The sequence below is a fragment of the Girardinichthys multiradiatus genome, chromosome Y (genome assembly GCF_021462225.1).
Source record: "Girardinichthys multiradiatus isolate DD_20200921_A chromosome Y, DD_fGirMul_XY1, whole genome shotgun sequence".
In the NCBI taxonomy this organism is placed as follows: domain Eukaryota; kingdom Metazoa; phylum Chordata; class Actinopteri; order Cyprinodontiformes; family Goodeidae; genus Girardinichthys; species Girardinichthys multiradiatus.
This window is the reverse complement of record NC_061818.1, coordinates 13,449,501-13,461,765: the sequence shown is the minus strand read 5'-3', so window position 1 is coordinate 13,461,765 and position 12,265 is coordinate 13,449,501. Positions and strand designations below refer to the sequence as shown.

The window sequence follows — 12,265 nt, the reverse complement described above, 5'->3', positions numbered from 1 at the left end:
CACATAGAGTGAAATATTTAAGCCTTTATTTCTTCTAAACTTTATTATTATGGCTTGCATTTCATTACAGATAATAAAAACCCAAAATAAGGATCATATTGTTGACATTTAGACCAGATTTACAGTGCTGCAGGCAGTCCAGCCAGCAATATTAAATTTAAGATGTATGTAATAAATGGGATGAATAATAAAAAGGCAATAATTCAGGTATGGTTCTGTCCTGCAACTGCTATCATGATTGTAATTTTAAATTTAACACATGTTGTTTAGGTTTTACAGCTTTGCATAAATAGCTGGTCTACATACATATACTTTTCTGTTCTATTTAAAAAAACAAACGCACAATAAGCCATCTGGTATTGTTGAGGTCCTGTAACGCTATTGCATATCTGCCTATCAGTTCAATTTGACAGCAAGATAGACGGCTTCAAGCAAACAATGGTGCACAATGCTTTTCCAGGCGTCAGATATTGTAGCACTCACAATTTGATCACCAGGTAGGACAGGCACCCACAGACTGTTATGGACAAGTTAAAAAGAATTGGTGGTATGCGTGAGCTCATGTAGAGGTGCGCTACATACAGATAGCACATAGATGGGCCTGCAGTGAAATGGCACTGCAGGTACAGAGTAATAACACTCAATAACATCATGCTATGCTATTCAGATGCTCCTTCTGCACTGTTGAAAATTCACTCAGCATGTTAAATGCTTGAAGCGGCTCCAACAGGAGGACAGTCCATCATAATTTCTGATTAATTCAGCTAATAATTATCAATCCACTTAGGGAAGCATATTAAAGGCAATGAACTTTCAACCCAACATGATCTACACTGTCCATTTTACACCCTTTATCCCAAAATATGCACTACAAAAACCTGGACCCTTCGTTTTGTTGCAGAAAGGAAATAAGCAACTTGATTGTTAGCGAGTTCCTGTCTTGCTGAAAAATATCCAGAACCGATCAAAATCATAATAAACAACTAAAATAAAAGCAGAGTGGCCTGTGTCTTTGCAGAGGAATCACCACACAGTTATAATGAGCCATAAGTTATGACTATGAGAGGGATTGGTTTTGCATAAGTCCACGCTCTGCTTTTGATGGAGAAATCTGCTTAGCCCACTTTTCATGAATAATTGACAGAGCACAATGTTATATCAAAAACACAGGTATCAGTGAGGCAATACCACCTGCTTTTCTGGTATAGAACCCAGCAAGCCAATCTACTCAGTTAGATGAAAGGAAAAGTATTTGAAATGCTTGCTATGTTCCCACCAAGCTTATACATGTTTTATGAAATATCGTCTACTTCACGTCTTGCTACTGGATCAGTTTGTAATCTAAAAGGGTTAGGTAAGCTGACTAATGAGGTTTTCACACAAAAGCGCTCTTTACTTTTTTCAACACAATCTTCAACCATAACTATGTTTTACCATCATTAAACACTGTCACAAAGAATATTGCCATGAAAATTATGTACATATTAATCAGGCAATTTAGTTTCTAAGTTTTATATTCAATGGTAAAATCCTAACATTATTTTATAAATAATCCATGTTGGTCCAGTAAACCTCCAAGTCCTCAGAGAGGACTGGCCTACCTCGCTGTGAGTGACTAAATAACAACTCTCCATCTGCATGTAATTGTAACGTACCATATGAGAGATGTTCAACTATTTTCAGAACTACACGTGAACTTTCTTCAGTCGATTTTGGTTTTAATAACACCTCGGTTCCAACCCTCCACTTTTATATAGAGGTTACCCAAAGGAAAGATTCTGGCAGACTTACTTTTATGGTTTATTTCCCACTTTTTAGGTTAGTTTTCTTAGCACCAAACTATCACGTCTCTCAAAACTGTCCTTGATAAACTGAAATGAATGTGTTTAGGTTATTAAGAGTCTCCATATCCAACGTTGCTGTAGTTAAAAAATAAGAGGGCGTAATGTGATGAATTACATCTGGTCATCCATTTTATATCACTGAGGAAACAATAAAGACATTAATTGGATAACAAGGGACATCTTTTGGGAGTGGTGGGTTTACATTTTGTAGAGCTGTTTGTGAAGTTAAGGCCCCCTTGTAGGAATAGGAATGCACACTCTCTCAGAGTTTCATGAGTCGAAGAATGGAACCTTGAAAAACCACTAATACCCCTAAACTTTGACTTATTTGGGGGGGATTTAATGAACAATAGACCAACATAATTTAGCTCATGTATTTCAAGCCATTCAGTGTAAAACATTCTGACAAGGAGTTCATGTAAAATAAACTAATTAAGTAAATCCTTACAGTGTCTTGCAAAAGTAACTTTTCCCAATTTCTACAAAACATAGAAAATTTAAAGTGAAACCATGAGCTCTGGTGGTGTGGGGTGTGTGGCTGTGTGGCAGTGTGCCGTTGTGTGTGTTATCCTTTTGCTTCCGTTTCAAAATTACGCACCACTTTGTGTTGGTCTCTCAATAAAATACATTCAGGCTTGTTTTTGTAATCTGGTAAAATATGATACAGTTCAAGGGTTAAGAATACTTTTGCAAGACAGTGTATAAACTGACAGATATCTGTGACTATCACTGCTTTTTGTGAAAACAATTTCAAAGTAAAACCCTTTAATTTAGTTTCCCTCCTCAGTCCCACAGCTACCTGAGATTCGTGCAGAGCCACCTCTGATGTAGAGCGGCGGCGCCTGGAAGGCGTAGATGACGTCATTCTCAGCAATGCACGTTAGATCATCCTCATCAAAGAAGGAGCGATGGAACCCAGTGGAGTAAACCTCTGTCAGGATCACCTGGAGATCAACGGATACACACAAAGACCCAAATGCTTTTAGGTTCTTCTAATCTGTACCGGGAAAAAAGTCCATCGCACAAAGCAGAAGTTAACTTTTTTTTCATCTGATGAAAAATGAACCCATTGTTTTAATCACCTGGTCTGGGGAGAGTTTACCCTCATCTGCCACAATCCTCCTCAGGCAGGCCACAGAACCAAACAGAGGCACGGCCAGCCCTACCCGTAGATACCGCTGCCCCTTGGTGCTGAACACCAGAGTCACACACAGCAGCCTGAAACAGACAAAGACGAGAGATGAGAAATAACATGGCTACCATTCTGATTTCTGTTGCTTTTTTTCTGGCTTGAATGCTCCGCTGCCATCAAGAGACGTCCATAAATAAAACAATGATTTTTAGCATAAATAATAAATCATTAGGACAAAGCTTTATGAGTGTGAAATAATGGAAATCTTTGTTGCATTTTTTAAAATGGGCAGTGCTTGGTTCTGATCTCTCCAGAGGAGAGTACGGTGCAGGGACATAATGGTGTCTTTGCATAACAGCCCTCTGAGAAGTCTGCAATATCAGGAGCAGATTATTCCTTAGAGAAAAACAGCCAAAAAAAAAAATTAATGGGACGAGGCATCTTGAGACATATAGGTAGTGTAATCATTTTTAATTTAAACTATGAGTGTGAATTATATTCATCAATAGGGTTGTCAAAATAATCTAAATACCAATATAATTGCTACTAGAAAAAATAATTAAATAAACTCATAGGATTACTGCGGAACTTGCCCTAAAAGTTGATCGCAGTTACTGATGGCTGCAAATATTGTCACAAAGAATGTATACAAAATAGGCTGATGAAACATTTGCTGCAAGACGTTGAGTGTCAGGAGAAAGTATGTGGATTATAAGGCAATGCAACACTGCAAAGAAAAATAAAGACTTTTTTATTGCCATGGCAACCATGTTATAATTAATAGTCAATAAATATTTTAAAATGTAATGTAAAGTAAAATGTGTCCTGGTGTAGGTCCTGTAAAAATTCTAGCTGCAGGAGGTTATTAAAGTCAAGGAAGTACAAAGTCTATAGAGCTATTTAAAAATATACCTGAGTATATGAAAATATATGAATTTCTACTTTAAACTTTTTTCCAAGGTCACTATAACTTTTAGCCATTACAACAGCAAAAAAGACATCAAACTTCAGTAAAAAAACAGGCTCAATAATTACATGCTGTATATCTTTGTCATTTGTAGCTATCAGTCAAAATCAGTTGAAAACTATTGGGTATTGGCAAAAATGTTATATTGTGCATCCATATTTTCCAACAAGAATAGAGATAGATTTATTGCTGTTGATTTACAGACAGTAAATACATAGCCACAGCAGTTATATTTCCCAATCCTGTTATGTGTTTTTGTGGTGAAGGTGGGGTGGTCATTATTTTCTCTCTCCATTCCTTCTCACCTTCCTGTGTTACTCATCTCCTCAAGGACTGTGACATCCATGGGCAGATGCCCTACTAGCTGTAAATCCTCAGCTTAACAAGCTGCGATATAAAAGGACCTGCGGGAATCTCATGAGGTGCCAGATTGTCCATCTTGGTTGTGGTAATTAAATCCTCCATTCTATGCCTAAAGTAAAATATTATTTGCTCACCAAATTCTTGTCTTCTAGACTTCCCTACCTTGATGTTATCTCTCGTCTCTACCAAAGCATTCTCTAAATCCGCTCGTCACTTCCTGGTTTAGACTGTGACTAAACAGCCTATCTGCCTGTCCAAATCTCAGCAACGCCAACTGGTGATTGTCTAGCCTAACAGGAGAAACACAGACCGATCACTTACCAGTACTCTAATTGGTTCATTTAATCTGGGATCTATGGTACTTCCTAAGTAACAACCCACTAACAAAGAGAAATTCATCAAACAAGTCTACCTAGATTATTTGCTCAATAAACATCTCTTATTACCTTATGAACTGGTTCGAAGTGAGTTCGTGCATTTTAAACTCTGCAACACGAATGTTTGGCTGTTTGGGTTCATTTTGGTATGGAAACAGTTTTGAACTCCAGTTATTTTCTCTATGTTTGAGAACTTTATGACTTGCAAGCACTGTCAGTTTAAAATCCTCCCACAAAAACTCAACGGGATCCAATCTGACTGTGTCATTCAGTAACCCTTGAAGTTTTCTTCTTTAAGCCAATACTTGATGGAATTACCTGTGAGCTGCAGGTTTTACTCTTATGCTCTTTTGTGACAGTGAAGTTCTTTTTCCTTGCTTGTATATAAAACAGGTCATGCAGATGAACTCTCTTTCTGATAAGAGACTTTTATAATTCGACATATGCAACTGTGGGGGTTACTTTTAGATCCTGTGATGACATGCTGGGGTTACTTTGCATTAAGTGGTGTGCACCCATTTGCTGAAGCATGTCCAGGCTTGACGGGGTGAGGGTGTTGCTAATTACAGAAATGGGTGTTCCTCAAAGGCATGATAAAACTTGCCATATGTGTTTAATATAAGATAATTAAGCAAATAATTAGAGCTCTTAATGCAAGTGAGGTTATTTGGAAAAGTTGTAAGCTGTTAATATCTTACCTGCATCAGGTAACTCTCTTCATTTTGTTAAAATCCAGATTAGCTGCTCCTGGAGAATGAGACTTATGGCTTGTCTAAGATGGCCCAAGATCTAAATGGACTTTATGTCTTAAGACAACCACAATCTCATAAATGTCATTTTGGTTAATGTTGGTGTAGATCTCAGTCATCTGGGACATAACTGTTCAATGCTAAACTATCGACGATCTCTTGATTATTGAAGATGCCTTAGATCTCATTGAACAACCTGGAAGAAATCCTGGAAGCCTTAACATGTTAAGGCATGTGAACTAGGATGCTGATTGGAAAGGCTTTACAGGTTCCGTCCGTACGAGTTTCATATAGGAATATTACTGGTGGTCCAAAACTTCCTACCTTAGCTTTTCATGTAATTAATCATGGCTTCCCTTAACATAACTGCCTCATGCAAACATGCCAATTGTTTAAAGCAGTGGTGGAATATCTAAAACATCTGGGACACATTCTCTTTTGGACTGGATTTCACCACTCCTGGTCTTAAAACCTCATTAAAACAATGTGAAAACAATCTGCTCTGAAGCTTTTGAGACTGGAGCATTTTAAGAAGGAAGAAGTCTACAATGGTCTCATTTATATGTGAGGTCTGTTCACTGTAGGAAAGGTTTAAAATCCTTTTAACATTTAAATAGAACCTCACCATTAAAATTTGTAATGGTCCCTTCAAGATCTTGCCATCCAGCAAAAGCGATTTTAACTATAGATATAACTAAAATGTCAGTGTTTTAAACCATTTACTCAAATGCAACACATTTTTTGATATGTTCTGTCAAAAAGGCTAAAATATTCTCTTGGATGAGCTAACTTTTCACCTGACAATGTGCAATGCAAGCCAACTGATATGAATAAAAAAACTATGAAGCTCTCAGAGGACAGAGCCAACAGTGTGAACTCATAACCATAGTAAATGTTGGTTTGAGAACAAAAAGAATGTGTTTTTGGCTTATGGACCTGATCTCAATGTAAGTGAGCTGGACCACTCAATCAGAGAAATGCTTTAAAATATGCCTAAGAAAATCCATCTGTCTAAACCCATGGTCTCACCCTGACTGGTGTTGTAATATTTGGCCAAAATTGAAAGGGATGAGCCGTGTTCTGACATTATTGAACAGCGCAACTCTCTACACACATGGAATGAATTCACACAATTTCTTAAAATAATTTATTAACAAAAATAAGTCAACTCAAAGTCAAACATATTTCAATCAACAAACTCTTTACTATGCTAAAACAATCCAACTAAACTACCAAGCAGACTGAAAGAATAAGGAAGACTAATGGTCTATGTACAATATAAACAAGTTGATTAAAAACGGTTGAAAACCACGACTAAAAGAGTGATGCAATATTACCATGCAATGTTTATGTTTGAGAACCAAGGGTTATCTTGAAGAATCTGGAAGTGAAGTTAAGTTAGTCTTGGAACCAACTTAGACAATCATTCACAATGCAAGATCAGATAAAATATTATTTTAATAAAATAATATTTTAAAGAATGATTTGCTGAATAAAACCAACCTTCAGGATGACCAATTCTCAACGGTGTTTAACTAGCTGTCTTTATTTATTAAAAAAATGTTTTGAATAAGAAACAAATCTTTGAGAAATGGGCTTAATTGTGTTACTTAGTTATCAAGTTTAGTGAAATAATATTTAGGGAAATATTATACCAAAAATATACCCTTTCGGGTTCTTAGCTGTTAGCGGTTGAAGCTAACAATAGAAGCTTATAGCTTATCATCAGAATTAAACACATAACTTTAAAATACCATTAATAAAATGGTTAAAAGGCATAAGCATGGACGGTGTGTTATGACCGATCTTCTGTGTTTAAAATCACCCTTTAAATAAAGTTTGTCTTAACTTTTAAAAAAACACAAACACAGGAAACATAAACTGAGCACATGTACTGAGCAGATAATCTGCTAGCACTAAGATGGCTGAGTTTTCAACTCAACAAAACCAAACATCATAAAACAAAAAACATTTAGATTATTTCATTCTAAACTACTTCTCTCTGCCCAAAACACAACCTCTTACGTAAACCGTGCTGAGGAAAAGTTGTCCGGGGCGACGAAATTGAAGAAAGCACAGTGAACAAAGGGTTAACTTGCAGGTAACCTCCGTAGCTGTGGGGTGGGGCGGCTCACTCTGTTGGCCGGCCAAACTGCACGTTACTGCTGTAACCACGGTGATGCGGTCCTGTTGTCCTTCCTACCGACCAGAAAAAACTGCTCCACTCTGCGTTGTAGAGACAGGGTCTCTGCTGGGAACTCTCTATAACACAGTTTGATTCTGTAGACCTCAGAGAGAAAGTCAAACCACGCTTGTACCTGAATTACCCCCGTTCATGAATGAATATCGGATACACAAACAGCAATTCATTCCTACTTAACTTAGTGCATATGATCACGTGATCATATGACACTCTTGGATCCAGTTTGAGGAGTTATGTCTGTTTGCCAGCAAAGAGATATTAGCGCGCTGTTTCCCTCCGTCCAGTTCCTCTGGGGACCTGCATGGAAGAGGTCTGTTTTGTGCAAAAGCAGGGTCTTTATTCAAACAGTGACATCATGGGAAGTCTGCCGTTACCCTTTTTCCTGGCTATGCTGGAAGTAGGTTAATGTGATTTATTTTGAAAGTTCCAGAAAAGTTCTTACTGGCCTTTCATTTTGTAACCCATGGCTGTGGTCCCAACACTGCCATAAACAAATACTCTTAATTTGGCACTCTGACAGGATTAAGCTCTTAAAACTATGTCATAAATCAACAGGGACGTTAGCTGAACTCTTACAGCTGATTAAAAAGAGTAGTAGCCCTGAAGGAGATCACAAATTAGCAGAAAATTCACTGCCTTTTGAGGAGGAACAATTGTTAGGCTTTACGTACAGCATGACATTCTAAAAAACTAAATGATCAGTTACAGGTTGGGAAACACCTCTGTTTTCAATTTGTTTAGGAAGGATTTTCTATTGATAATGAAGGAGCATTGTGACACAATACATTTTTCCTTTTGGCTCCAGCAAAAAGCTTGTTGATAAAAGCTGGTTGGGGGTGCTCATCTGGCTCATTACAATTCACAACAGCTGCCCTGGCAGGTGCTTCTGTATGCTTCAACAGCTCAGCTCAACAGTATGGTACACAGAACAGAGTAAAATATAGAAAAATATTCTTCTTAGGTTCCACGAAAAACAAATTAGTGTAACAATGTTTGGTATAATAAGGTAAAAAACTGGACTTCATTCTGTGCCTTATAAAATTATTCATGTCACTTCAAGGCCTCGAACTTTAATATAATTTCTTGTTATTTCATATGAGAGACGAACACAAAGTAGAACTGATTTGGTTTGAAACAACTGCATTGTATGACTGGCTGTTTATTTGCCAAGTACAGGGGTTGGACAATGAAACTGAAACACCTGTCATTTTAGTGTGGGAGGTTTCATGGCTAAATTGGACCAGCCTGGTAGCCAGTCTTCATTGATTGCACATTGCACCAGTAAGAGCAGAGTGTGAAGGTTCAATTAGCAGGGTAAGAGCACAGTTTTGCTCAAAATATTGAAATGCACACAACATTATGGGTGACATACCAGAGTTCAAAAGAGGACACATTGTTGGTGCACGTCTTGCTGGCGCATCTGTGACCAAGACAGCAAGTCTTTGTGATGTATCAAGAGCCACGGTATCCAGGGTAATGTCAGCATACCACCAAGAAGGATGAACCACATCCAACAGGATTAACTGTGGACGCAAGAGGAAGCTGTCTGAAAGGGATGTTCGGGTGCTAACCCGGATTGTATCCAAAAAACATAAAACCATGGCTGCCCAAATCACGGCAGAATTAAATGTGCACCTCAACTCTCCTGTTTCCACCAGAACTGTCCGTCAGGAGCTCCACGGGGTCAATATACACGGCCGGGCTGCTATAGCCAAACCTTTGGTCACTCATGCCAATGCCAAACGTCGGTTTCAATGGTGCAAGGAGCGCAAATCTTGGGCTGTGGACAATGTGAAACATGTATTGTTCTCTGATGAGTCCACCTTTACTGTTTTCCCCACATTCGGGAGAGTTACGGTGTGGAGAAGCCCCAAAGAAGCATACCACCCAGACTGTTGCATGCCCAGAGTGAAGCATAGTGGTGGATGGGCAAGGACTGCCAAGGACTACCGAACCATTCTTGAGGACCATGTGCATCCAATGGTTCAAACATTGTATCCTGAAGGTGGTGCTGTGTATCAGGATGACAATGCACCAATACACACAGCAAGACTGGTGAAAGATTGGTTTGATGAACATGAAAGTGAAGTTGAACATCTCCCATGGCCTGCACAGTCACCAGATCTAAATATTATTGAGCCACTTTGGGGTGTTTTGGAGGAGGAGTCAGGAAACGTTTTCCTCCACCAGTATCACGTAGTGACCTGGTCACTATCCTGCAAGAAGAATGGCTTAAAATCCCTCTGACCACTGTGCAGGACTTGTATATGTCATTCCCAAGACGAATTGATGCTGTATTGGCCGCAAAAGGAGGCCCTACACCATACTAATAAATTATTGTGGTCTAAAACCAGGTGTTTCAGTTTTATTGTCCAACCCCTGTATATTGTAGCATCTTACAGGCTGTATTTACCCCCATGGTTGGATGGTTTGATTCGCTTGGCATGTACAGTGGGACGTAAACGCAGGTGAGAAGGACGCTTTAAACAGTATTTTTGTTCTTTGGAGGCGACCTTGGTTTGATTCCATATTCTGATGAAGCGGTGGAGATGGCTGCGAATGGATGGGATGATGGACTCTGAAAAGGAGGATAAGAGGAAAGAAGGTTGGTAGCCAAGGAAGGCTTCAAAGGCTGACAGTCCAGAAGCACCTTAGATGTGGAAACTGTAAGAATATTTGACCCAAGAAAGATGGCTCCAGGTGGTGGCAGTGGAAGAGCAAACACACAGGAGGGTATTCTTGAGCTCCTGGTTCAAGTATTCGCATTGTCCATTTTTTTTTGGATGATAACCTGAGGTGAGTAGTGGGAAAGAAATTCTCCTTAGTCCCCACCCATGTTCAACCTCCTGCTCTTTGTACACACACATAAATTAAAAATACAGGCCAAGTGGGAGAACAAAGAATGCAGACAACTTGTATCAAAATATAGGAATCCTTGTAAGCAAATACATTTTCACCATCAATATTGCATTCAGGTTAATGTGGACTGTGAGTTTTCCACTACACATATTGCTTTGCATGTAGGTGAAAAAGTTTGTTTCTGGCCTCATCTGACCACAGCACCTTCATCCACATGTTTGCTTTGTGCCCTACATGGTTTGTTGCAAACTTCAAACAGGATCCTGATAGATTTCTTCCAACAGTCGCTCGCTGTCTTCTTGCCACTGTTCCTTAAAGGCCAGATTTGTGGAGCTCACAACTAATAGTTGTCTTGCCAACAGATTCTCCAATCTTAGTTGCGGATCTTTGCAGCTCCTCCAGAGTTACCACAGGTCTCTTGGCTTCTCTGATTAATCTCTCTTGCCTCCTTGAGTTTAGGCAGACGGTCAGGTCTTGGTTGGTGTGCAGTCATGTCATGCGCTTTCTATTTTTAGATGGTGGAATGAATAGCTTTGTGAGATGTCCAAAGCTTGTTACACTGTTTTGCAACCTAATCCGGCTTTAAACGTCTTCAGAACTTTCTCCCTGACCTGTCTGCTATATTTGTTGGTCTTCATGATGTTGTTTGTTAATAGATGTTCTCTAACAAACCTCTGAAGCTTTCATAGATCAGCTGTTTTGAGATTGAAAAATAAATTAATTGGTTGCACTAGATTTTATGTAAGGGTATCAGAGAAAGGGGGCTGAATGCCCCACCTTTCAGATTTTTATTTTTTTACAACTGTTTAATTTGTTTCTTCCACTTCAAGATTGCGCACTACTTTATGATGGTCTTTTACATAAAATCCCAATTAAATTAATGGAAATCCATAGTTCTCACTTGTCAATATCTGACAAAAGTTCAAAGTAGTTTGTGACGCACTGTATAAATTCATTGTTTACATGTTGATTTTTTGTGTGGGCGTGAATGCTTAAAAAGACACGTAAATACAAAGGAGAATTTGAATGGAGTGTCCCTCTTTAAAAATGTCAGGATTTCCTGAGCAGAAAGAACGTTCTCAACCTGCCACGGAGGATAAGTGGGTGTAGTGAAGTTAGGTTGAATGAGACATTGTTCCTTGATATTGTGAGACTTTTCCACCAGCTTTTCCTTTTTAATACCAGTCAGTCTTCTACTTGTTTCGGTTTGAAGCTTATAGAAACAAGTTAAACTTTTTTGTAAGTTGTGTGTATTAGGATCTTGGACCTGACCTTTAGACATACCTTGCATGTATGATAAATAGATAAGCTTGTGATATGTTTGAAATCGAAAAAAAAAATAATATCCACTGCTATGAAGATACTTGAGTATCTTTCTGAAGAATTGATATTTTCAGCCTTTTTCAATGGGACCATAAAAGACCTTCATGCTGGTTATATTTTCTAGCGAAATCCTGGGTAGGCCTCCTCTTTAACACACATGCATATACATGTCAACCTAACAAGGTTCCGCATATCAGCCGACAGGAAACATCACAGCTCACCTTGTCTGGCAAAGAGGGATGGGTAATGAGATGCAGAGGAAAGGGTCAAAGGTGTTGCTCTGTTTCAGGCAGTGGGGACACGTCAGGGAAGATCTGAGGAAAGGAAAGAACATCAAAAAGAAAATCAGCTTTATCTGATTTCTAAAGTGACCCGCAAAGTTCTTCTGGTTAAGCGTGGCAGGAGTGTTGAAGGTTTAACCCTGTTCTGAATCGGAACAATGCAGTGA

At 38.8% G+C, this 12,265-nt stretch overlaps 1 protein-coding gene across 2 annotated transcripts in view; it reads right to left on the bottom strand.

Moving 5' to 3' along the window:
• The window catches only part of LOC124865055 (ubiquitin carboxyl-terminal hydrolase 43-like), a 114,440-nt gene that overhangs the window by 39,896 nt on the left and 62,279 nt on the right, over positions 1-12,265 (bottom strand). The window contains exons 4-6 of one of the 2 annotated variants that reach the window (XM_047360061.1): positions 12,039-12,131; positions 2,927-3,062; positions 2,644-2,788 (exon numbers count right to left, since the gene is read on the bottom strand). In XM_047360061.1, coding sequence (XP_047216017.1) covers positions 2,644-2,788; positions 2,927-3,062; positions 12,039-12,131 — 374 coding nt within the window. The remainder of the gene's footprint in view (positions 1-2,643; positions 2,789-2,926; positions 3,063-12,038; positions 12,132-12,265) is intronic. The other variant, XM_047360062.1, reaches the window with a different exon arrangement.